This window comes from Hyla sarda, unplaced genomic scaffold, assembly GCF_029499605.1.
Source record: "Hyla sarda isolate aHylSar1 unplaced genomic scaffold, aHylSar1.hap1 scaffold_706, whole genome shotgun sequence".
NCBI classification, from domain to species: domain Eukaryota; kingdom Metazoa; phylum Chordata; class Amphibia; order Anura; family Hylidae; genus Hyla; species Hyla sarda.
Window position 1 is genome coordinate 83,813 of NW_026610725.1, and position 24,460 is coordinate 108,272.

The 24,460-nt window shown below is 38.5% G+C and overlaps 1 protein-coding gene across 1 annotated transcript in view; it reads right to left on the reverse strand.

Moving 5' to 3' along the window:
* LOC130344227 (IgGFc-binding protein-like) overlaps positions 1-24,460 on the reverse strand; it is a 53,954-nt gene that overhangs the window by 7,583 nt on the left and 21,911 nt on the right. The window contains exons 9-18 of the mRNA XM_056554397.1: positions 24,105-24,246; positions 23,570-23,901; positions 22,585-23,143; positions 21,842-22,443; positions 20,153-20,714; positions 17,455-18,047; positions 16,262-16,817; positions 15,958-16,157; positions 14,611-14,988; positions 6,017-6,300 (exon numbers count right to left, since the gene is read on the reverse strand). Of these exons, the coding sequence (XP_056410372.1) occupies positions 6,017-6,300; positions 14,611-14,988; positions 15,958-16,157; positions 16,262-16,817; positions 17,455-18,047; positions 20,153-20,714; positions 21,842-22,443; positions 22,585-23,143; positions 23,570-23,901; positions 24,105-24,246 (4,208 nt within the window). The remainder of the gene's footprint in view (positions 1-6,016; positions 6,301-14,610; positions 14,989-15,957; positions 16,158-16,261; positions 16,818-17,454; positions 18,048-20,152; positions 20,715-21,841; positions 22,444-22,584; positions 23,144-23,569; positions 23,902-24,104; positions 24,247-24,460) is intronic.

Consider the following 24,460-nt stretch of genomic DNA (forward strand, 5'->3'; position numbering starts at 1 on the left):
TGGAACGGGAAGACGATTTTTCACCCGAATACGTATATCATTATAGAATCCGTCTGGGGCTCTCATTGTGGTCCCCTTTCTACCGGAGGGAAATGGTCTCCCTCAGAATCCCTTCTTCACATAAATTGCCTAGAAATTTTAGCAGAATTTTGTGTCTTAAAGAGTTTTGCAAAAAATTCCTCTCATTGTTGTATCCTCCTTCACATAGACAACATTTCTGCTGTCCAATACATCAATCATTTGGGAGCTACGAATTCCAAAATTTTAGCAGATTTTGTCAAGGATTTCTGGCATTTTTGTCTGGACAGGAACATTGTCCTGAAAGTGGAATATCTTCCAGGAATTTTCAATTCTATAGCGGACTGGTACTGTCACTACCTAACAGATGCCAGCGATTGGAAACTTCATCCTCTTTAAATGGTCAACACATTATGGGGTCCTCTTCACATGGACCTTTTCGCTTCATGTCTCAACACCCAACTTTCTCTTTTCTTCAGTTGGTGTCCAGATCCAGAAGCCCTAGGTGTAGACGCTTTTCTTCAATTTTGGCCTCAGAAAATACTTTACACCTTTCCTCCTTTCAACCTCATTCCTCGAGTTCTCTTCCAAACCTCAATTCAGAAAGTAACAAACCTCAACTCAGAAAGTAACAATAGTACTAATTACCCAGTTTTGGCCAACCCAGTCCTGGTTTCCTCAAATCTTGTATCTTCTCATAGATTTTCCATGAATTCTTTCATCCTTCCCGAATCTTCTTCTTGATCCTCAAGGGAATTGTCATCCTTTAATTCTATCCAATCAATTACCTCTGGTCACTTGGTTGATCTCGGGTCAGCAAGACCTGACCTTCAATTTTCTCAATCAACTAAAGACATCCTTTCAGATGCCTGGGCCCCGGGTATCAGATCAGCTTACAGATCGGCCTGGAGAATTTGGATTCATTGCAATCAACAGGATTTGGATCCCTTACAAGCACCTATCTCTCACATCTTATTTCCTTTCTAGCATCTTATGTGATGGTAAGGCCTATAGAACTATTAATCTTTATGGTTCTGCAATTTCTTCCAAACATTTCCCTATTGACTTTATTCCCATCGGTAAACATCCTTTAACCCCTTAAGGACTCAGCGTTTTTCTGTTTTTGCATTTTCATTTTTTCCTCATCACCTTCTAAAAATCATAACGCTTTCACTTTTGCACATAAAATTCCATATGATGGCTTATTTTATGCACCACCAATTCTACTTTGCAGTGACAGTCATTTTACCCAAAAATCCACGGCAAAACGGAAAATAAATTCATTGTGCGACGAAATTGAAGACAAAATGTCATTTTGTAACTTTTGGGGGCTTCGGTTTCTACGCAGTGCATTTTTCGGTAAAATGACACCTTATCTTTATTCTGTGGGTCCATACGGTTAAAATGATACCCTACTTATATAGGTTGGATACTGAAAAAAATCATCCAGGAAAATGTATACGTTAAAAATTCTCATCGTCTGACCCCTATAACTTTTTTATTTTTCTGCGTGTGGGCCGGTATGAGGGCTCATTTTTTGCGCTGTGATCTGAAGTTTTTATCTGTACCATTTTTGTATTGATCAGACTTTTTGATCACATTTTATTCATTTTTTCATGATATAAAAAGTGACCACAAATACACTATTTTGGACTTTGGAATTTTTTTGTGCGTACGCCATTGACCGTGCGGTTTAATTAATGACATATTTTTATAGTTCGGACATTTACGCACGCGGCGATACCACATGTTTATTTTTATTTACACAGTTTTTTCATGGGAAAAGGGGGGGGTGATTCAAACGTTTATTAGGGAAGGGGTTAAATGGCCTTTATTAACTTTTTTTTCACTTTTTTTTTTGCAGTGTTATAGCCCCCATAGGAGCTATAACACTGCACATACTGATCTTTTACCCTGATCCCTGCAAAGCCATAGCTTTGCATGGATCAGCGTAATAGGGGGTTGATTGCTCAAGCCTGTAGCTCAGGCTTGGAGCAATCAAACGCCGATCGGATGCAACGGAGCAAGGTAAGGGGGCCTCCGCTCGCGTCCTAGCTGATCGAGACATAGCGATTTTATCGGGATAGTCCTGATCAGCCCGACTGAGCTTCTGGGAAGCTTTTACTTTCGTATTAGACGCGCCGATCAACTTTGATTGCGGTGTCTGAAGGGTTAATAGCGCGAGGCACAACGATCTGTGCCGCACGCTATTAGCCCAGGGTCCCGGCTATCATAAGCCGCCGGGAAGGACCTGGTATGATGCGGGGTCACGGCGTGACCCCGTTTTAAATACCAGGCACAGGGCGTACACCCTGCGTCCTTAAGAGGTTAATCTGTCAATTACTCAAAGGCATTTGCTTCAGATGTCCTCCTTTACCTAGTTACTCTTCCACTTGGGATGTCAATATCATCCTCAATATGTTCACCTCTTGGGATGACAATGATTCATTGTCTTTAAAACTTCTCTCTTTTAAATTCACAGTTCTCCTCTGTCTTATTTCAGTTAAACGCGTTTCTGATGTCAGATCTCTAGATATTTCCCGCAGACAATTTACTCCTCAAGGAGTTATCTTCTCTATCTTCTGTCGTACTAAGACAAATCTTCATTCAGTTTTTTATCCCTCTTTTCCATATCACGATAAACTCTGTGTGGATCGTTGCCTTCGTTCTTATGAATCCAGAACTGAATCCCTTAGACTCCCGTCTTCCTCTCAACTACTTATCTCATTTTGCAAACCTCATGCTCCTGTTTCTGCACCCACACTCGCTAGATGGGTTAGAGAAACCATGGATATGGCTGGCATTGATATCTCCAAGTTTGGCGCTCATTCTACCAGAGGAGCAGTCTCTACCAAACTCTTCCAATCAGGTGCTTCTCTCTCTGATTTTTTAAAAGCTGCCAATTGGTCCTCTGATTCTACTTTCAAAACTTTTTTATTTTAAACCTGAATCCCATGTCTCTATGATTCTATTATAATTTCATTTTAATGTATATTATACTTTATTTTCTGTTATTTATATATATGCCTAGCTTTAAACTAGCATAATATGAGCGTCTTGTCTTTTCCTATCCTTGGTGACGGAAAATTTAGATTTTAATAAAGACAAGACGCGAGTATTACCCCCCCCCCTTTTTTGAACCCATCCCTATAATGCTTCTATTTTTCTCTTTTTCCAACAGCTCAACAATGATGCCTCTATAAATGTCATCTTCTTTTCCGTTTATAACTAGATCATATAGAAAGTTCATCTCCTCCGATTTCCGAAAGTTTTTTCTCCACTCCTGTGAATTCTTTGTTCAAGTTCGTTGTTCTTCTACCAGTTCACAGCAAAGAAGAAGGAAGTTACCTGAGTGACAGTTACCTATATGACATACGCTGTGGACTGATTGGTTGTTGGGATATTATAGCACACTAGGTTGCATCCTAGATATTATGCACTTTATATGTAAAAAAAAATGTTCTCTAATACATACAGTACCTATAAATACAGTACCAGTAAAAGAAGTTAAAAGCATAATATACACGTCTTGTCTTTATTAAAATCTACATTTTCCGTCACCAAGGATAGGAAAATTCCCAATAATATGTGATTATTATATGTGATTATTATATCTGATGATTATTATATGTGATTATTATATCTGATTATTATAGCTGATGATTATTATATCTGATGATTATATGTGATTATTATATCTGATGATTATTATATGTGATTATTATATCTGATGATTATTATATCTGATTATTATTATATCTAATTATTATATCTGATTATTATATCTGATTATTATATCTGATGATTATTATATCTGATGATTATAGTTAAAAGCTTAATACACGCGTCTTGTCTTTATTAAAATCTAAATTTTCCGTCACCAAGGATAGGAAAATTCCCAATAATATGTGATTATTATATCTGATGATTATTATATCTGATTATTATAGCTGATTATTATAGCTGATGATTATTATATCTGATGATTATATGTGATTATTATATCTGATGATTATTATATGTGATTATTATATCTGATGATTATATGTGATTATTATATCTGATGATTATTATATGTGATTATTATATCTGATGATTATTATATCTGATTATTATTATATCTAATTATTATATCTGATTATTATATCTGATTATTATATCTGATGATTATTATATCTGATGATTATAGTTAAAAGCATAATACACGCGTCTTGTCTTTATTAAAATCTAAATTTTCCGTCACCAAGGATAGGAAAATTCCCAATAATATGTGATTATTATATCTGATGATTATTATATCTGATTATTATAGCTGATTATTATAGCTGATGATTATTATATCTGATGATTATATGTGATTATTATATCTGATGATTATTATATGTGATTATTATATCTGATGATTATTATATGTGATTATTATATCTGATTATTATATGTGATTATTATATCTGATGATTATTATATGTGATTATTATATCTGATGGTTATATGTGATTATTATATCTGATGATTATTATATGTGATTATTATATCTGATGATTATTATATCTGATTATTATTATATCTGATTATTATATCTGATTATTATATCTGATGATTATTATATCTGATGATTATAGTTAAAAGCATAATACACGCATCTTGTCTTTATTAAAATCTAAATTTTCCGTCACCAAGGATAGGAAAATTCCCAATAATATGTGATTATTATATCTGATGATTATTATATCTGATTATTATAGCTGATTATTATAGCTGATGATTATTATATCTGATGATTATATGTGATTATTATATCTGATGATTATTATATGTGATTATTATATCTGATGATTATATATGTGATTATTATACCTGATGATTATTATATCTGATTATTATATCTGATGATTATATGTGATTATTATATCTGATGATTATTATATCTGATTATTATTATATCTGATTATTATATCTGATTATTATATCTGATGATTATTATATCTGATTATTATTTCTGATGATTATTATATCTGATGATTATAGTTAAAAGCATAATACACGCGTCTTGTCTTTATTAAAATCTAAATTTTCCGTCACCAAGGATAGGAAAATTCCCAATAATATGTGATTATTATATCTGATGATTATTATATCTGATTATTATAGCTGATTATTATATCTGATGATTATTATATCTGATTATTATAGCTGATTATTATAGCTGATGATTATTATATCTGATGATTATTATATGTTATTATATCTGATGATTAATATATGTGATTATTATATCTGATGATTATTATATCTGGTGATTATTATATCTGATGATTATTATATCTGATGATTATTATATGTGATTATTATATCTGATGATTATTATTTGTGATTATTATATCTGATGATTATTATATGTGATTATTATATCTGATTATTATAGCTGATGATTATTATATCTGATGATTATATGTGATTATTATATCTGATGATTATTATATGTTATTATATCTGATGATTATTATATGTGATTATTATATCTGATAATTATTATATCTGATTATTATAGCTGATGATTATTATATGTGATTATTATATCTGATAATTATTAAATGTGATTATTATATCTGATGATTATTATATCTGATTATTATATGTGATTATTATATCTGATGATTATTATATGTTATTATTATATCTGATGATTATTATATGTGATTATTTTATCTGATGATTATTATATGTGATTGTGATTATTATATCTGATGATTATTATATTTGATTATTATATCTGATTATTATAAGTGATTATTATATCTGATGATTATTATATCTGATGGTTGTATGTGATTATTATATCTGATGATTGTTATATCTGATTATTATTATATGTGATTATTATATCTGATGATTATATCTGATTATATGTGATTATTATATCTGATGATTGTTATATCTGATTATTATTATATGTGATTATTATATCTGATGATTGTTGCCTGATCTCGGTTCTTACCATCCAGTAAAGTCTTGAGCTGTCAGAGAGATGATGAACTCAGAGAAGTTGGGAAGTGACTTTCCTCCCAGAGTCTGAAGATCATCGGATTTCTTTCTATTAAAGTTTCCACAAGCTCCGCAGAGGGATCCCAAGAATTTTTGGTGCACATTGAGGGTCAGGTCTCCAGATTCACCCATCGTGAACTCAAAGTCCTCTCCACGTTTTATCAGAAATCCTCCTTGTGTGGACTCTATGGTCACAGCCCCAGACATCAGGGGAAGACTCACTGTCCGTCCATTCAGCTGTAATAACAATAGACAAGGGTTAATATGAGGGACAGGGACTAACAGCTGTAATATGAGGGACAGGGATTAATAGCTGTTATATAAGGGACAGTGACTAATAGCTGTTATATGAGGACAGGGACTAATTGCTGTTATATGAGGGACAAGGACCAATAGCTGTAATATGAGGGACAGGGATTAATAGCTGTTATATGAGGACAGGGACTAATTGCTGTTATATGAGGGACAAGGACCAATAGCTGTAATATGAGGGACAGGGATTAATAGCTGTGATATGAGGACAGGGACTAATTGCTGTTATATGAGGGACAAGGACCAATAGCTGTAATATGAGGGACAGGGACTAATAGCTGTTAATATGAGGAACAGGTACTTATAGCTGTTATATGAGGGACAAGGACTAATAGCTGTAATATGAGGGACAGGGACTAATAGCTGCAATATGAGGGACAATAACTAATAGCTGTTATATGAGGGACAGGGACTAATAGCTGTAATATGAGGGTCAGGGACTAATAGCTGTTATATGAGGGACAAGGACTAATAGCTGTAATATGAGGGCCGAGAGCTAATAGCTGTTATATGAGGGACAGGGACTAATAACTATTATATGAGGGACATGGACTAATAACTATTATATGAGGGACACGGACTAATAGCTGTAATTTGAGGAACAGGGATGAATAGATGTAATATGAGGGACAGGGAAGAATAGCTGTAATATGAGGGACAGGGACTAATAGCTGTTATATGAGAGACAGGGACTAATAGCTGTTATATGAGGAACAGGGACTTATAGCGGTTATATGAGGGACAAGGACTAATAGTTGTAATCTGAGGAACATGGACTAATAGCTGCAATATGAGGGACAAGAACTAATAGCTGTTATATGAGGGACAGGGACTAATAGCTGTAATATGAGGGTCAGGGACTAATAGCTGTAGTATGAGAGTCAGGGACTAATAGCTGTTATATGAGTTCAGGGACTAATAGCTGTTATATGAGGGACAAGGACTAATAGCTTTAATATTAGAGACAGGAACTAATAGCTGTAATATGAAGGACAAGAACTAATAGCCGTTATATGAGGGACAGGGAATAATAACTATTATATGAGGGACATGGACTAATAGCTGTAATGTGAGGAACAGGGATTAATAGCTGTAATATGAAGGACAGGGACTAATAGCTGTTATATGAAGGACATGGACTAATAGCTGTAATATGAGGGACAAGGACTAATAGTTATTATATGAGGGACAAGGACTAATAGCTGTAATATGAGGGACAAGGACTAATAGCTATTAAATGAGGGACAAGGACTAATAGCTGTTACAGGATGGACAGGAATGAATAGCTGTAATATGAGGGACAGGGACTAATAGTTCTCCCCCTTATAAAGATGAGGCTGTAATTTTCGTCATAGGTTATAACCTCAACTATGAGAGACAGAATGAGAGAAAAGTCCATAAAATCACATTATCTGATTTGTAAAGAATTTATCTGCAAATTATGGTGGAAAATAAGTATTTGGTCAATAAGAAAAGTTCATCTCAATACTTTGTTATATCCCCTTTGTTGGTAATGACAGAGGTCACATGTTTTCTGTCTTCACAAGGTTTTCACACACTGTTGCTGGTATTTTGGCCCATTCCTCCATGCTGATCTCCTCTAGAGCAGTGATGTTTTGGGGCTGTTGCTGGGCAACATGGACTTTCAACTCCCTCCAAAGGTTTTCTATGGGGCTTAGATCTGGAGACTGGCTAGGCCACTCCAGGACCTTGAAATACTTCTTACAAAGCCACTCCTTCATTGATCGGGCAGTGTGTTTGGGATTATTGTCATGTTGAAAGGCCCAGCCACGTTTCATCTTCAATGCCCTTGCTGATGGAAGGAGGTTTTCACTCAAAATCTCACAATACATGGCCCCATTCATTCTTTCCTTTACACGGATTAGTCATCCTGGTCCCTTAGCAGAGAAACAGTCCCAAAGCATGATGTCTCCACCCCCATGCTTCACAGTAGGTATGGTGTTCTTTGGATGCAACTCACCATTCTTTCTCCTCCAAACACGATGAGTTGAGTTTTTACCAAAAAGTTCTACTTTGGTTTCATCTGACCACATGACATTCTCCCAATCCTCTTCTGGATCATCCAAATTCCTCTCTGGCAAACTTCAGAGGGGCCCGGACATGTACTGGCTTAAACAGGGGGACACGTCTGGCACTGCATGATTTGAGTCCCTGGCGGTGTAGTGTGTTACTGATGCTAGCCTTTGTTACTTTGGTCCCAGCTCTCTGCAGGTCATTCACTAGGTCCCCCCGTGTGGTTCTGGGATTTTTGCTCACCGTTCTTGTGATCATTTTGACACCACGGGGTGAGATTTTGCGTGGAGCCTCAGATGGAGGGAGATTATCAGTGGTCTTGTAGGTCTTCCATTTTCTAATATTTGCTCCCACAGTTGATTTCTTCACACCAAGCTTCTTGCCTATTGCAGATTCACTCTTCCCAGCCTGGTGCAGGTCTACAATGTTGTTTCTGGTGTCCTTCGACTGCTCTTTGGTCTTGGCCATAGTGGAGTTTGTAGTGTGACTGTTTGAGGTTGTGGACTGGTGTCTTTTATACTGATAACAAGTTCATACAGGAGCCATTAATACAGGTAACGAGTGGAGGACAGAGGAGACTCTTATAGAAGAAGTTACAGGTCTGTGAGAGACAGAAATCTTACTTGTTTGTAGGTGACCAAATACTTATTTTCCACCACAATTTGCAAATAAATTCTTTATAAATCAGACAATGGGATTTTATGGGATTATGGGACTTTTCTCTTATTCTGTCTCATAGTTGGGGGTATAACTTATGATGACAATTACAGCCTCTCATCTTTATAAGGGGGAGAACTTGTACAATTGGTGGCTGACTAAATACTTCACTGTATATGAAGGACAGGGACTTATAGCTATTATATAAAGGATAGGGATTAATAGCTTTTATATGAGGGACAGGGACTAATAGTTTTAATATGGGGGACAGGGGCTAATAGCTGTAATATGAGGGGCATGGACTAATAGCTGTTATATGGGGGACATGGACTAATAGCTGTTATATGGGGGACATGGACTAATAGCTGTTATATGGGGGACATGGACTAATAGCTGTTATATGGGGGACATGGACTAATAGCTGTTATATGGGGGACAGGGACTAATAGCTTTTATATGAGCGACAGAGACTAATAGTTGTAATATGAGGAACAGGGACTAATAGCTGTTATATGAGGGACAGGGATTAAAAGCTAAAATATGAGGGACAGGGACTAATAGCTGTTATATGAGGGACATGGACTAATAGCTGTAATATAAGGGACGATGTCATAGCTGTAATATAAGGGACATGGACTAATAGATGTAATATAAGGGACAATGTATTATAGCTGTAATATGGGGGACATGGATTTATAGCTGTTAAATGAGGGACAGGGACTAATATCTATTATATGAAAGACAGGGATTAATAGCTGTTATAAGAGGGACAGGGACTAATAGCTTTTATATGAGCGACAGGGACTAATAGTTGTAATATGAGGAACAGGGACTAATAGCTGTTATATAAGGGACAGGGATTAAAAGCTAAAATATGAGGGACAGGGACTAATAGCTGTTATATGAGGGACATGGACTAATAGCTGTAATATAAGGGACAATGTCATAGCTGTAATATGAGGTACAGGGACTTATAGCTGTAATATGAGAGACAGGGATTAATAGCTGTAATATGAGGGACAGGGACTAAAAGCTGTAATATAAGGGACAATGTCATAGCTGTAATATGAGGGACATGGACTAATAGATGTAATATAAGGGACAATGTCTTATCGCTGTAATATGAGGTACAGGGACTTATAGCTGTAATATGAGAGACAGGGATTAATAGCTGTAATATGAGGGACAGGGACTAAAAGCTGTTATATGAGGGAAAGGGACTAATAGCTGTAATATGATGGACATTGACTAATAGCTGTTATATAAGGGACAGGGACTAATAGTTGTTATATGAGGGACAAGGATTAATAGCTGTAATATGAGGGACAGGAATTTATAGCTGTAATATGAGGAACAGGGACTTATAGCTGTAATATGAGGAACAGGGACTTATAGCTGTAATATGAGGAACAGGGACTTATAGCTGTAATATGAGGGACAGGGACTAAAAGCTGTAATATGAGGGACATGGAATTATAACTAATATGAGGGAAAGGGACTTATAGCTGTAATATGAGGGACAGGGACTAATAGCTGTTATATGAGGTACAGGGACTAATAGCTGTTATATGAGGGACTAATAGCTGTTAAATGAGGGACAGGAATTTATAACTGTAATATGAGGGACAGGGACCTATAGTTGTAATTAAAGGGACATGGATTAATAGGTGTAATATGAGAGACAGGGACTAAAAGCTGTTATATCAGGGACTAATAGCTGTTATGTGAGGGACAGGGATTAATAGCTGTAATATGAAGGACAGGGACTTATAGCTGTAATATGAGGGACAGGGTCTAATAGCTGTTATATAAGGGACAGGGATTTATAACTAATAAGAGGAAAATGGATTAATAGCTGTAATATGAGGGACAGAGACTAAAAGCTGTTATATCAGGGACTAATAGCTGTTATATCAGGGACTAATAGCTGTTATATGAGGGACATGGGTTAATAGCTGTTATATGAGGAACAGGGATTAATAGTTATTATAGGAGGGACAGGGACTAATAGCTGTTGTTTGAGGGAATGGGATTTATAGCTGTAAAATGATGAACAGGGACTAATAGCTGTAAAATGATGAACAGGGACTAATAGCTGTAATATGAGGGGAAGGGACTTATAGCTGTAAAATGATGAACAGGGGTTGATAGCTGTAATATGAGGGACAGGGACTTATAGCTGTAATATGAGGGGCAGGGATTAAAAGCTGTAATATGAGGGACAGGGACTAATAGCTGTAATATGAAGGACAGGGATTAATAGCTGTAATATGAGGAATCGGGACTTATACCTGTAATATGAGGAACAGGGACTAAAAGCTGTAATATGAGGGACATGGAATTATAACTGTAATATGAGAGAAAGGGACTTATAGCTGTAATATGAGGGACAGGGACTAATAGCTGTTATATGAGGTACAGGGACTAATAGCTGTTATATGAGGGACTAATAGCTGTTAAATGAGGGACAGGAATTTATAGCTGTAATATGAGGGACAGGGACTAAAAGCTGTTATATCAGGGACTAATAGCTGTTATGTGAGGGACAGGGATTAATAGCTGTAATATGAAGGACAGGGACTTATAGCTGTAATATGAGGGACAGGGACTAATTGCTGTTATATAAGGGACAGGGATTTATAACTAATAAGAGGAAAATGGATTTATAGCTGTAATATGAGGGACAGAGACTAAAAGCTGTTATATCAGGGACAGGGACTAATAGCTGTTATATGAGGAACAGGGATTAATAGTTATTATAGGAGGGACAGGGACTAATAGCTGTTGTATGAGGGAATGGGATTCATAGCTATATTATGAGGGACCTGGATTTATAGCTGTAATATGAGAAACAGGGACTTATAGCTGTATTATGAGGAACAGGGATTTATAGCTGTTATATGAGGTAATGGGATTAATAGCTATATTATGAGGGACAGGGACTTATAGCTGTAATATGAGGAACAGGGACTTATAGCTGTAATATAAGGGACACAGACTAAAAGCTGTAACACGTGGAACAGGGATTAATAGCTGTAATATGAGGGACAGGGACTTAAAGCTGTTATATGAGGGAAAGGGATTTATAGCTGTAATATGAGGAACAGGGACTTATAGCTGTAATATGAGGAACAGGGACTTATAGCTGTAATATGAAGGACAGGGACTAATAGCTGTAATATGATGAACAGGGACTAATAGCTGTAATATGAGGGACAGGGACTAATAGCTGTATTATGAGGAATAGGGACTCATAGCTGTAAAATGATGAACAGGGACTAATAGCTGTAATATGAGGGACAGGGATTAAAAGCTATAATATGAGGGACAGTGATTTATGGCTGTAATTTAAGGGACAGGGACTAAAAACTAATATGAGGAACAGGGACTTATAGCTGTAATATGAGGAACAGGGACTTATAGCTATAATATAAGGGACAGGGACTAATAGCTGTAATATGAAGGAAAGGGATTTATAGCTGTAATATGAGGAACCGGGACTTATACCTGTAATATGAGGGACATGGATTTATAACTGTAATATGAGGGAAAGGAACTTATAGCTGTAATATGAGGAACAGGGACTAATAGCTGTTATATGAGGTACAGGGACTAATAGCTGTTAAATGAGGGACAGGAATTTATAGCTGTAATATGAGGGACAGGAACTAATAGCTGTAATATGAGGGACAGGGGCTAAAAGCTGTTATATCAGGGACAGGAACTAATAGCTGTTATGTGAGGGACAGGGATTAATAGCTGTAATATGAAGGACGGATTTATAGCTGTAATATGAGGGACAGGGACTAATAGCTGTTATATGAGGGACGTATTAATAGCTGTAATATGAGGGACATGGACTTATAGCTGTAATATGATGAACAGGGACTTATAGCTGTAATATAAGGGACATAGGCTAAAAGCTGTAACACGAGGAACAGGGATTCATAGCTGTAATATGAGGGAAAGGGATTTATAGCCTTAATATGAGGAACATGGACTTATAGCTGTAATATGAGGAACATGGACTTATAGCTGTAATATGAGGGACAGGGACTTATAGCTGTAATATGAGGGATAGAGACTAAAAGCTGTAATATGAGGGACAGGAACTAATAGCTGTAATATGAGGAACAGGAACGTATAGCTGTAATATGAGGGACAGGGACTAATAGGTGTTATATGAGGGACAGGGACTAATAGTTGTCATATGTGAGACAGGGATTAAAAGCTGTTATATGAGGAACAGGGACTAATAGCTGTTATATGAGGGACAGGGATTAATAGCTGTAATATGAGGAACAGGGACTTATAGCTGTAATATAAGGGACAGGGACTAAAAGCTGTTATATGAGGAACAGGGACTAATAGCTGTTATATGAGGGACAGGGATTAATAGCTGTAATATGAGGAACAGGGACTTATAGCTGTAATATAAGGGACAGGGACTAAAAGCTGTAATATGAGGAACAGAGATTGATAGCTGTAATATGAGGAACAGAGATTGATAGCTGTAATATGAGGGACATGGGTCAATAGCTGTAATATTAGGGACAGGGATTTACAGTTGTAATATGAGGGACAGGGACTAAAAACTAATATGAGGGAAAGGGGTTTATAGCTGTAATATGATGGACAGGGACTAATAGCTGTAATATGAAGGACAGGGATTAATAGCTATTATATGAGGGACAGGGACTAATAGCTGTTATATGAAGGACAGGGATTAATAGCTGTTATAGGAGGGACAGGGACTAATTGCAGTTATATGAGGAACAGGGACCAATAGTTGTAATATGAGGGACAGGGACTAATAGTTGTAATATGAGGGACAGGGACTAATAGCTGTTATATGAGGGACAGGGAATAATAGTTGTAATATGAGGGACAGGGACTAATAGTTGTAATATGAGGGACAGGGACTAATAGCTGTTATATGAGGGACAGGGAATAATAGCTGTAATATGAGGGACAGGGACTTATAGCTGTAATACGAGTCACTTATATGAGGGACTTATAGCTGTAATATGTGGAACAGGGACTTATAGCTGTAATATTAGGGACAGGGACTTATAGCTGTAACATGAGGGACATGGACCTATAGCTGTAATATGAGGAACAGAGACTTATAACTAATATTAGGGACAGGGACTTATAGCTGTAATATGAGGGACAGGGACTTATAGCTGTAATATGAGGGACAGGGACTTAAGCTGTTTAATGAGGTGTCCTTCACCCTGAGATGTTGCTGAGGGTTGCAGGATAACTGTACGCAGACAAAATGTACAACTTCTACTTTCTGGCTACCGTATGTGGCAGTGGAAACCTCACATCTAATCTGAAGTTAAAGGTTTTGTCAGGAGCATTATAAGTGGATTTATATTCTTGCCCCAACAAGAATCTTTAGACTAAACATTAAGATCTGCACAATGTGGAGGGTGTATATGGTATGGGTGAAGCTCCTGCCACTGTTATGGGGAGCAGCAAAGAAAAGGTCAGTCCATGCTTCTCCATAAGATATGGGGTTAGCCAAGACCTTCTTACCCAAGCCTTTCCATCAGGACGCAGAGCCACCGAGAATTCAGAGAAGTAGACATGGACTGCGGAGACATCAAACTTATCACGGGCCGCACAACTCTGCGTAATGACAACAATTCGGAACCAACTCTCGGCATCATGGCAGACAGTGGCGAAGTCAAAGGTGTTGTCAGGGACCACAGACCCAGCTAAATTGTCAAATGACACCAGGCTGCCGCTACCACTTAATGAACATGTGCCACGTTTGTTAAAGCATCCTTGTTTTCCTTCCTGAAGACCACAGTACTCAGCATCTGAACAGTTAAACTGAATGCACTCAACAATGCCACCATTATAACACGTGCATTGCTGAAGACAGTCAGTGGACACAACCGAATCTCCAAGCTGTTGAAGAAGAGAAAGAAAAACCAGTGAAAGCTTGTGATGCCTCATATAGGTTAGTTCAATATGGCTGCCAACAATCTGGATACGTCAGTGCAATGACTTAAAGGGGATTTTCCATGATTAGAAAAACATGGTTGAAGTCTTTGAACCCCAGCATAAAAACATTTAACGGACCTGTTGAGATATAAATGTTTTCTTCCAGGTAAATCATAATGCTATAAGACATTTAACCTTATTACAGGCTTAATTCCAATGTCTTTACTAATATGAACCACCTACTGTTAATAGTTCTGGACTCAGGGTTGGCCTTAAAGGAGATATCCAATGGTGAAAAACGTATCCCCTATCCTAAGGATAGGGGATAAGTTTCAGATTGCAGGGCGTCCAACTGCTGGGGCCCCCCGAGATCTCCTGTACGGGGCCACGACAGCCTGCGGGAAGGGGGCGTGTTGACCACCTGCACGAAGTGGCACCTGACACACCACCTCAATACAACTCTATAACAGAGTCAGAGCGCTGCCTTCTGCAATCTCCGGTTCTGCCATAGAGTTGTATTGAGGGGGTGTGTCGGCCGCCGCTTCGTGCAGGTGGTCAACAAGTGCTATCTGGCCAGTTGGCATGGCCCCCGTACAGAGAGATCGCGGGGGCCCCAGCGGTCGGACCCCCCGCGATCTGAAACTTATCCCCTGTTCTTATAATAGGGGATACGTTTTTTACCGCTGGACTACCCCTTTAATGATGGTCAAAATATGCGGCATAAGAGGGACATTACTTGTCATTACGCAAGAAGGTGCCCCTGTACCTGAGTGCCCAAAACTTGCGCCCCCAGAACATGAATCTATAAGAAATCTATGGTACAGGATATATTCCGTTTGTTTTAATTGGATATTGTATGGACACAATATGGTACACCATAAGGGAGGACATCAACAGTGGCACCGACCAAACGGCAGCCCCGCTTGCACTTACATTATAGTATCTTCCTTTGTGAAAGCATCCACAGTTTTCCATGGACACACAACGATTTGCATCAAAAAGGTATCCGTCATCACACTGACAACCCTCCGAGCATTCCTCAGTGCAAGAAGCTGGTGCGGAGACAGCAGAACACGAAACATCACAAGTGTGAGTGCACAACTCATAATGACTGTTCAGTGGACACTCCAAACCTAGAAGACAAAGTGAGACCTGATGTGACATACGATACACACAGAGGTCTTACTGACCAAAGTCTTTCACAATAAAGAATAGTTGAGGTAACAAATGCACGTACTGCAGAAATTGGATGACCTCCAAGACTGTATTTTGGCCCCCGATGCCTGGCAAACTGTAACATAAGCTTGAAGGCTTTGACATAGGATCTTTGCTTGACCATCACTTGCACACATATCAAACAAACATTGGTTAAAATAGCTGGTCACGTTGACTAGTCCATAACAGTCAGAAAATGGTCCATCTTCCTTCAGCAACAACCCACAAGCCTTGTCTCTGCTGAATATCGCTGTCCTCATGTCTTCACAACCATTGCAGTTATCTTTACAGTAACAGTGCCCATTTGTGCTCCAAGCTGTCCCAAATTCCTCAGCAGTAGCAGTTATCTGGCCAGAGGGTAGACGTAAGTCATCATCAAAGTGACCATTAAAGTCACCACACAGGCCACACATTGCACCTTTGTAGGCAGAAGGAACTGTGATGTGAACAGAGTTTATAGTATCGTAGCGAACAACCACCTCAAAATCAGTCTGGAGGACAATACTGGACCCTTCTTGATGAATTTCAACATTACCCTTTCCCAGAATGAGAGGTAAGATGCGGCTTTCCTCATTGACCTGTAAGAAAAGGTGCCAACCATATTATTATGCAATTCTAGAGGATAAGAAACAGCAATGGTCAGGGCTCTTCAAATCAGAATTACAAAATTTTGGTTGATAAAATTTGTCCTTTATGTCCTTTATATAGAAATACATTAAATGCAATTATTATTATTTATTATTGTTGTTGTAATAATAATAGTATTATTCAATGAAAAGCCCTTTTTACACTCCCTCTTAACCAACTACTGAAATTATATTAGGCAATTTCAAGCATTAAGGTTCCCTAATAATACAAGCTCGGGTATAAGGGCAAGGAAAGCTTTCTTAGTGCCCAAGGCAGGGTTTTAGAGTACATCACATCACTCATGTCCCAGAAGTAAAACGTAGAAACTTTCACTTTTTTGTCTTCCCCCATAGTGGTGCCCTAAGCAGCTGCCTACTCGGCCTACATCTTTCTTCCAAACCTTAAGGTGCAAAATGATGGAGGATTGGCATACTTCAGAGGTAGTAAGCATGCACCAATAATATTTCTTACAATTATGAGGCAACCCTAACATGGAGGCCACAAGGAATACAAATTTATATTGGAGCAGGGATTTAGCATAGGACATGTGGAATTATGTTAGATTGTTCCACCCATGTAATAGCTTACCTTCACTGTCCACTGTGCCTCCCGATCAATGATAATCTCATACCCATGCACATTCACTTGCAATGATTGTGTCCCTACTATGTTGTCTCTTTCAAAACCTCCACTCCGGGCCACTATAGAAAAGTTCTCAAGTTTTAAGTCTTCGCAAACCTCAGTCAAGGTGTAGGAGCATGAGTGCTGAAGGTTGTAGTTTAGGCCATCAAACGTAGCAAAGTGTCGGTTCCCAGTCATCAGGCAAGTTTTTGTAGTCTTAGAATGACAACCAATGGCTCCATTGACTATATTACATTCTTCATTGGAGTTACAGGATGCTGCCTGACATTCCACCAATCCATTATCTGTACATTGGCACTGCTCATTGCATTGTTTGTCCCAAAAAAAGGTCTGACCTCTCTGATAATAAGTACCATTGTAGTCACAGCCACATTCAGAAAAGGGAACACATGTATCTCCACTGAGCACGAAGCCACTGTCACAATAGCACCCCTCCGTGCAGAACTTCTGGCAGTCAGAGGCAGAGTTCAGGTTTGAACATGTTGCATGACATCCGGGTCCGCAGATCTCATAATGACTATTCGGAGGGCAGATCGGCTCTAAAAGAAGAAGAGAGTGATTGAGATTGTTATATTTAAACCTTTTTGTTTTTAGACATAACTCTTGATAAATGATCGTAGTCTTGAGAGTCCTTTGAATTCTTTAAATGGTCACTGTCATTTCAAACCCCTCCCCCATCTCCATATGATAGCCTATATACTTCATAACATATTTGTAGATCACTTAATTTATTAAAATTACTCATTACCCCAGAGAAACAGCTCTAAAGTGTTGCCCACTAGGTGTCTCTATTTCCTTCAACATGATGTTCACTGCCAATTGTTAGAGGAGATCTGTCTCTAGTAACAGACACATCAAGACAGAACACTGGAAGTGTGGAGTAGCCCCTCCTCGCTTCCTGAGTTCTGTCTTGATGTTTTAGTTACTAGTTACATATTTCCCCTAATAATAGGCAGTCAGCATCATATTGAAAGAAAGAGAGTGCAAACAGAGGCCACAAGTGGGTGAGGGGCTTAGCATGGACAGGGAGAAAGTCAGGGCTGTGTACTTATAATCTGAGACCCTGTTTGTCTGCTGAAGATGATCCATACTGTTCCTGAGAGGTAAATGAAAGAGAAATTTAATACCTGTACTGGGTAATAGCTGTTCTCATGTTGTATGTTATTAATGCATTATATGTACTTATTATATTCCCAACTCTTTTGGCAATTCACCTCCATTACTCAAATTGTTAATACTCAGGTTGGTGCCCCCTAGTAGAATGGGTGGAGTAGTCCAGGACAAGTGAGGGTAGCAGTACCTTAGGAAGTCTCTAGTATAGTCACAGATAGCTTTGTGATTTGCTCAGCCTGTACATCCCCCTCAAACCTGTAAAATGTTTGTGAATACACAAGTGTAAATAGTCCTTGACCCCGTGGTATGATTTGGTGTGGAACCCATGATCATTTGCGCAATAGAATCACTCTAAACATGCAGGAAATTAGAAAGCATTTTCTGAGAGACTATGCACAACCAGGCAGCATTACATTCTTTCTGGTGGATGGTTTGAAATTGGGCGCAGTTCCCCTTTATTTGATTTGTTAGCAGTAATACTGAAGGAACATCTCTGAATATACTCTACACCATTTTGTGTACATAACAGTGATATATGCAATCCAATAAGATAAGTCTCTACCAAGGAGGGCCTACATAGATTGGTTGACTGTGGTGAATATACACTTGATGACATTTGTACTAATGGCTATAGGGTGTAAAATACAGAAGCCATGCAGTAACTCTGGTTAGAAGCCCAAAAAGAGTTAATTGTTTGCAGAAGAGTCCATGCTAAGCCATTCCATCTTCTGGCTAGACAATTTTCCCTCTCTGAGCAGGAACGGGATAGTAGAGAGAATTTTTTCTCTCAGCGTGGACTCCGACAGTATTAGATAAACCTGAATGTCAAACAGAATCCACCCAGAGCTGATTCTAATCCTGAGCGGGACTAGACTGAACTGGTTTGGTTCCAGCCCTCTGGCATCTGGGAAGAGCAGCTTCTAATAGAGAGTAGGCCATGTTACCAAAGTTTAATGCAACCTTTACACAAGCAATCCACCAGTTCTGGCAGTAAAAACAAACTAATAACCCTTTTACTTCCGTGTATGCAGAGATAGCAGTACAACAGACAGAATACAAGTTATACATGTGAAACTTATAATACTTAGATAATAGATTTTAGACACTTGGAGAGGAATTCCTTGGCCAAACGAAAACCTTAGACATCAGCAGCTGGAGATGGCACCAGGGTAATGCAGTGCATCAGAACACGTGGTTTTGTATGATTGAAGAACTCTTGTTCATCTAGACATCACCTTATAGTTCTGATGTTCTGAGCCTGTGGTATGTGTATCACCACACCTCATATCTATAGGGGTTACTCCCACTGCACCACAATGCATGGTCATAGTCTTGGGGTTACCTTTTTTAGGCTTGGATCCTTGGCAATTATAAAGTAGCTACATGCCGAAAATTACCAAATTTTACAGTGAAACCTGTTTACCATGGCCATAATGGTCACTATAGGATTGGTAGTCCAACTTCAACTCTGCAATATCAAGTTATCATTGTATAATATCATTTAGCATTGAGATATGGAGGCTTCACTTACCACATATAGTATATTTTCTCCAGTTGTCAATGGAGACTCCCTTTTCTTGACATTCAGAGACATACCGAGCAAGGGCTCCACATATGGCTGAATACTGACCTCCAGATAGACAGCTATCATATAGGCAGTCAGTAAAATATGATGTAGGGTCGATGACATCAAAGCATTGACTAAAAGGTCCGTCCGGCATCTTGATAATGCCACAATACTTTTTATCAGAGTACTTAAGTGTATCATCTGTACTGCAGTCTGGGCACTCTACCACACACCCGGCTTTACATTCTGTTTCTTCCCCGACCCTATACTTTTCTTCAAACTTATTTGAATCTTCTTCGGTGCCTTTCGGGGTCAAGTCATCACTAGGATCCTGATTGAAGTTCCCACATAAACCACAGAGGACTTCAGCATAAGTGTTGGGCACCATGACTCGGCCATAATTTTCCCAGTTGTAATTGATGGTTATCTCAAAATCAGTTCTGATAAAAGCATGTTCTCCTCTCATAAACGCTTTGATTCTGTTGGATTCCAGGGACCAAGGGAGAAATTTGGCCACTCCATTAACCTGGAAAAAAAATTGGAGCGTTTTAAAGGATAAGTCATGTATAAAAACGTATCCCCTATCCGAAGGAAGCTTTATGGGAGAACCAAAGGTTTCCGAACAGCTCTCCCATAGAACTATATAGAGGGGGCATGGTGGCCTCCGCTTCGGGTGGGGGTCATGACGCGCTCCTGAGCTACAGCACAGGGGCTCCGTACAGGAGATCGCGGGGGGCCCCAGCGATGGGGTCCCCGCGATCTAAAACTTATCTCCCATCCTTCGGATAGGGGATACGTTTTTATACATGAAACATCCTTTAATGCAGAGTTTGTGGAAAAGGGAGTGGGACACAATGCAGATAGACATGGTAGTGACAAGAAATGTAATGGAACATGAAGGATTTTAGCACTGGATCGCAGATAGAACTTTCCAGTGTAGTTGTCTCCAAACTTTCTGTTTATTACAAAAGAGGGACTCCTATGATACCTTGACAAAAAGCAGTAGTCAGAGCATGCTGGGAGATGTAGTTTTGCAACAAATAGCCACAGATTGGAGACTACTTTAAAAAATTCCCCTACCTGTGGATCTCCAGCTGTTGGCAAACTACAACTCCCATGATACTCCGATTGCCAGGATTGTTGTACTTTGTGCTAGCTGGAGAGCCACAGGTATGTGAATACTTGACCTTGTTATACTGGTACTGTCATACTTGAGGGTGGAAAGTCATCTTAAGTAGGCTGTGTAACATGTCAGGATGTCTATACCCTAAATAAATTGTATCTGCTTAATTTTTGGCAGCACTCGCATTGCAGTCTTCAGGGTCACAGCTATGTAGAGGTGGCAGTGACACCTAGGCTCTAGGGCCAAAGGGGGGTCAACAGCCTCTTCAGCACATAAAAGAACATACATTACTATTATACATGGCATATCATAGGGGGCTATTGGACAGATTTTTTTTTATCTGGCCACTTCTCTACTATCGGACATCTAGCACTATGAGATATACAGAGAATATTCTCTAGTAAACCAAGTGGTGTTGTACCCATGAGAAGATAGCTAGAGAGAAAAGCAGGTGTTCTCATAAGTCTTTATTCCCTTCCATTGCAACATGATACAAGTATAAACTATAAAATATACCAGTTAAAACTCACCAAAACTCTATGTGGATATTCCCTGGTCAATGTGATGGTTTGATTGTACACTTCCAGGGTCAGCGACTTCGTGTAGGAAACAGTTTTGCTTGCCCTTCTATCATTTTGAACTTTGACTTGAAAAGGGGTGAGGTTTGGATTCACAGAAGGGCACAATCCAGTCAGCTGGTAGGTACATGTCCCCATGAAGTCATACTTCCTTCCATCAAATGTTGTATAGTGGGGATCTCCTGTGCTTATGCATGTGGAGTAACTTACTGGATAACAGTCCCGGACCCCACCTCTCAGCATACATCTTTCCGTGTCTTGGCATTTGTTCTCTTTGCACACTACCATTCCAAGAATGGGGTCACACTTACAATGAACACTGCACTTATCATCAAGCCAGAACTCTTGGTTTGGCTTGTAATAAAGATCCTTATAAACACAACCACAGGTGGTGACATCAATACACTGTCCAGCACTAAAAACAAATCCCTCATTGCATTGGCATGTCTCCCGGCATGGTTCTGTGCATCTGTCTGGAGAGGTTTTGTCTAAGCAAGTGGCCTGGCAGGCAGTGCCACAAAATTGATAGTGACTGTTCTGTGGGCAATTCATATCTAACAAAGGTAAAAAAAACAAATCCATTTAAATTACAATGATATTATGACAATTACATTAAAAATTTTGGACACAGCAGTATAAAAAAAAATAAAAAACAGAAAATAAAAAAATTTGAAAAGAGTAAGATCTGGACTTACTGCATCCTGTGATGTTTCTCCAGTCCTGGATGAGTACTCCTTCTTTTCTACATGCAGTAACATAGGCTTCAAAAGCCTGACACAGGCCAAGGCCATCGTGACTACAAACATCTTTAATACAGTTGTTAAAGAATACTCCAGGGCGGACTGTGTCATAGCAATCTTTGAAAGGCCCATCGTCAGACTCAAGAAGGCCACAGTACTCTTCTCCTTCATAGAGGGTCTTTAGAGTTTCGTTGCATTCAGCACAGTTTCCATGACAAATGTCCCAGCAGAAATCATCTCCATCAGATACTTTCCATGACATTGCCCACTTGGTTATCACTGTCATTTGTTTGTTGTCAGGAGATACTTTGTCATCTCGAGAGTTGCCATTGAAGTTTCCACAGAGACCTCCAATGGTGGCATGATAGGTACTGGGGATGGTGATTTCCACATGCGAGTCATAATCATATTCAACCCTAAGGCCAAAGGCCGTCTTCAGGACTGCGGATGGTCCACTTTGAGCAATGGTGAATTTGTCATTAATAAGAGGAAGATTCAGAATTTCACCGTTTAGCTAAAAATTTACAAAAATACATATTAAATTATGGATTAAAGTATGAAAGAAATAGATCTTAACATTTTACGAACATGCATTCTTATTTTGGTTCAGTGACCTGAAATGGAAGGATTTTCTATATATCTCTGTGATAAAAGCCTATTTTTTTTTACCAAGACAACATCAAAGCGACCATGAATAGCTGTCTGCGTGAGACATGGATACACCAGGTCGTTAAGAGTAGATGCAGCTTTTACTGGAACATAGAGGGGTCTTATGTGAGGGGTGCATCTCTATGACATACCCTATTGGGAAAACCTCTTAAATGCCTAATTGTGCTTAACCACATTTCCCTTGGCAGGGGTTCTGTTGCATAGCAGATAGAACTTTTTAGCATATATATATGGTGCTTGTAGTAGCCGCTCATCCATGAAGAGCACTTACTCGAACTTGTCCAAGTTCATCTTTCAACATAGACATGTTGAAGTTGTATGCAAAGATATTGATCAGTCTGACGGAAGAGGATGACGGATTTCCTCTGTTGTCATTCCTTTCTTCAATACGGAAATACTCCAAGGTTGCATCAGAACCAACATATGCAGCCAAGATATATGTGCAAGTGCCATGGAAGTCAAAGTTGTATCCATCAAAGGTTGTAAAGTGAGGATCTCCCCATACAGTGCACGATTTTGTATAGTCAGGAACACAAACTGGAACATTACCATCATTGGTCTCACAGTGCTCTTTGTTTCTGCATGTAACTGACTTACAAGGATCTAGAAAAACAAAAAACAAATATTTATGATGAGCTGCCTTCTATAGAGGGAGAGCATATTGTCCCAAACTGTATGCTAATGTTACCACACACATTTGTAACTACATATATTCAAAAAGCAATAATATATATATATATATATATATATATATATATATATACACAAAAATATGTTTTTCCAAAATCCAACAATGGTTGCCTGACCTTTATTAATACATTGGACTTGTCCATCTAGGACTGTACAGATTTCATCAGAAGCACAGCTGTGTAGCTCACAGACCATCACATGTTGGGAAGTACAAGTACAGGACTGGCTGCAGTCTTCTGAGATGATGGTTTGATTGACCTAGAGAAAGGCAAAAATATTAACTGGAGGAAAGAAAATCAAGAAGGAAAGGAAGAAGTAATGATGAAGATGAAAAAAGAATGAGAAAAATACAATAGGAAAGAGGAATAAAGAAGAAGGAAATTAGTAGGAGAAGACATAGAACTTGTGAAAATAGAAAACAATCATTAAAGAAGAGGATGGGGTAGAGGATATTAGAAGCGCATTGGCTAGC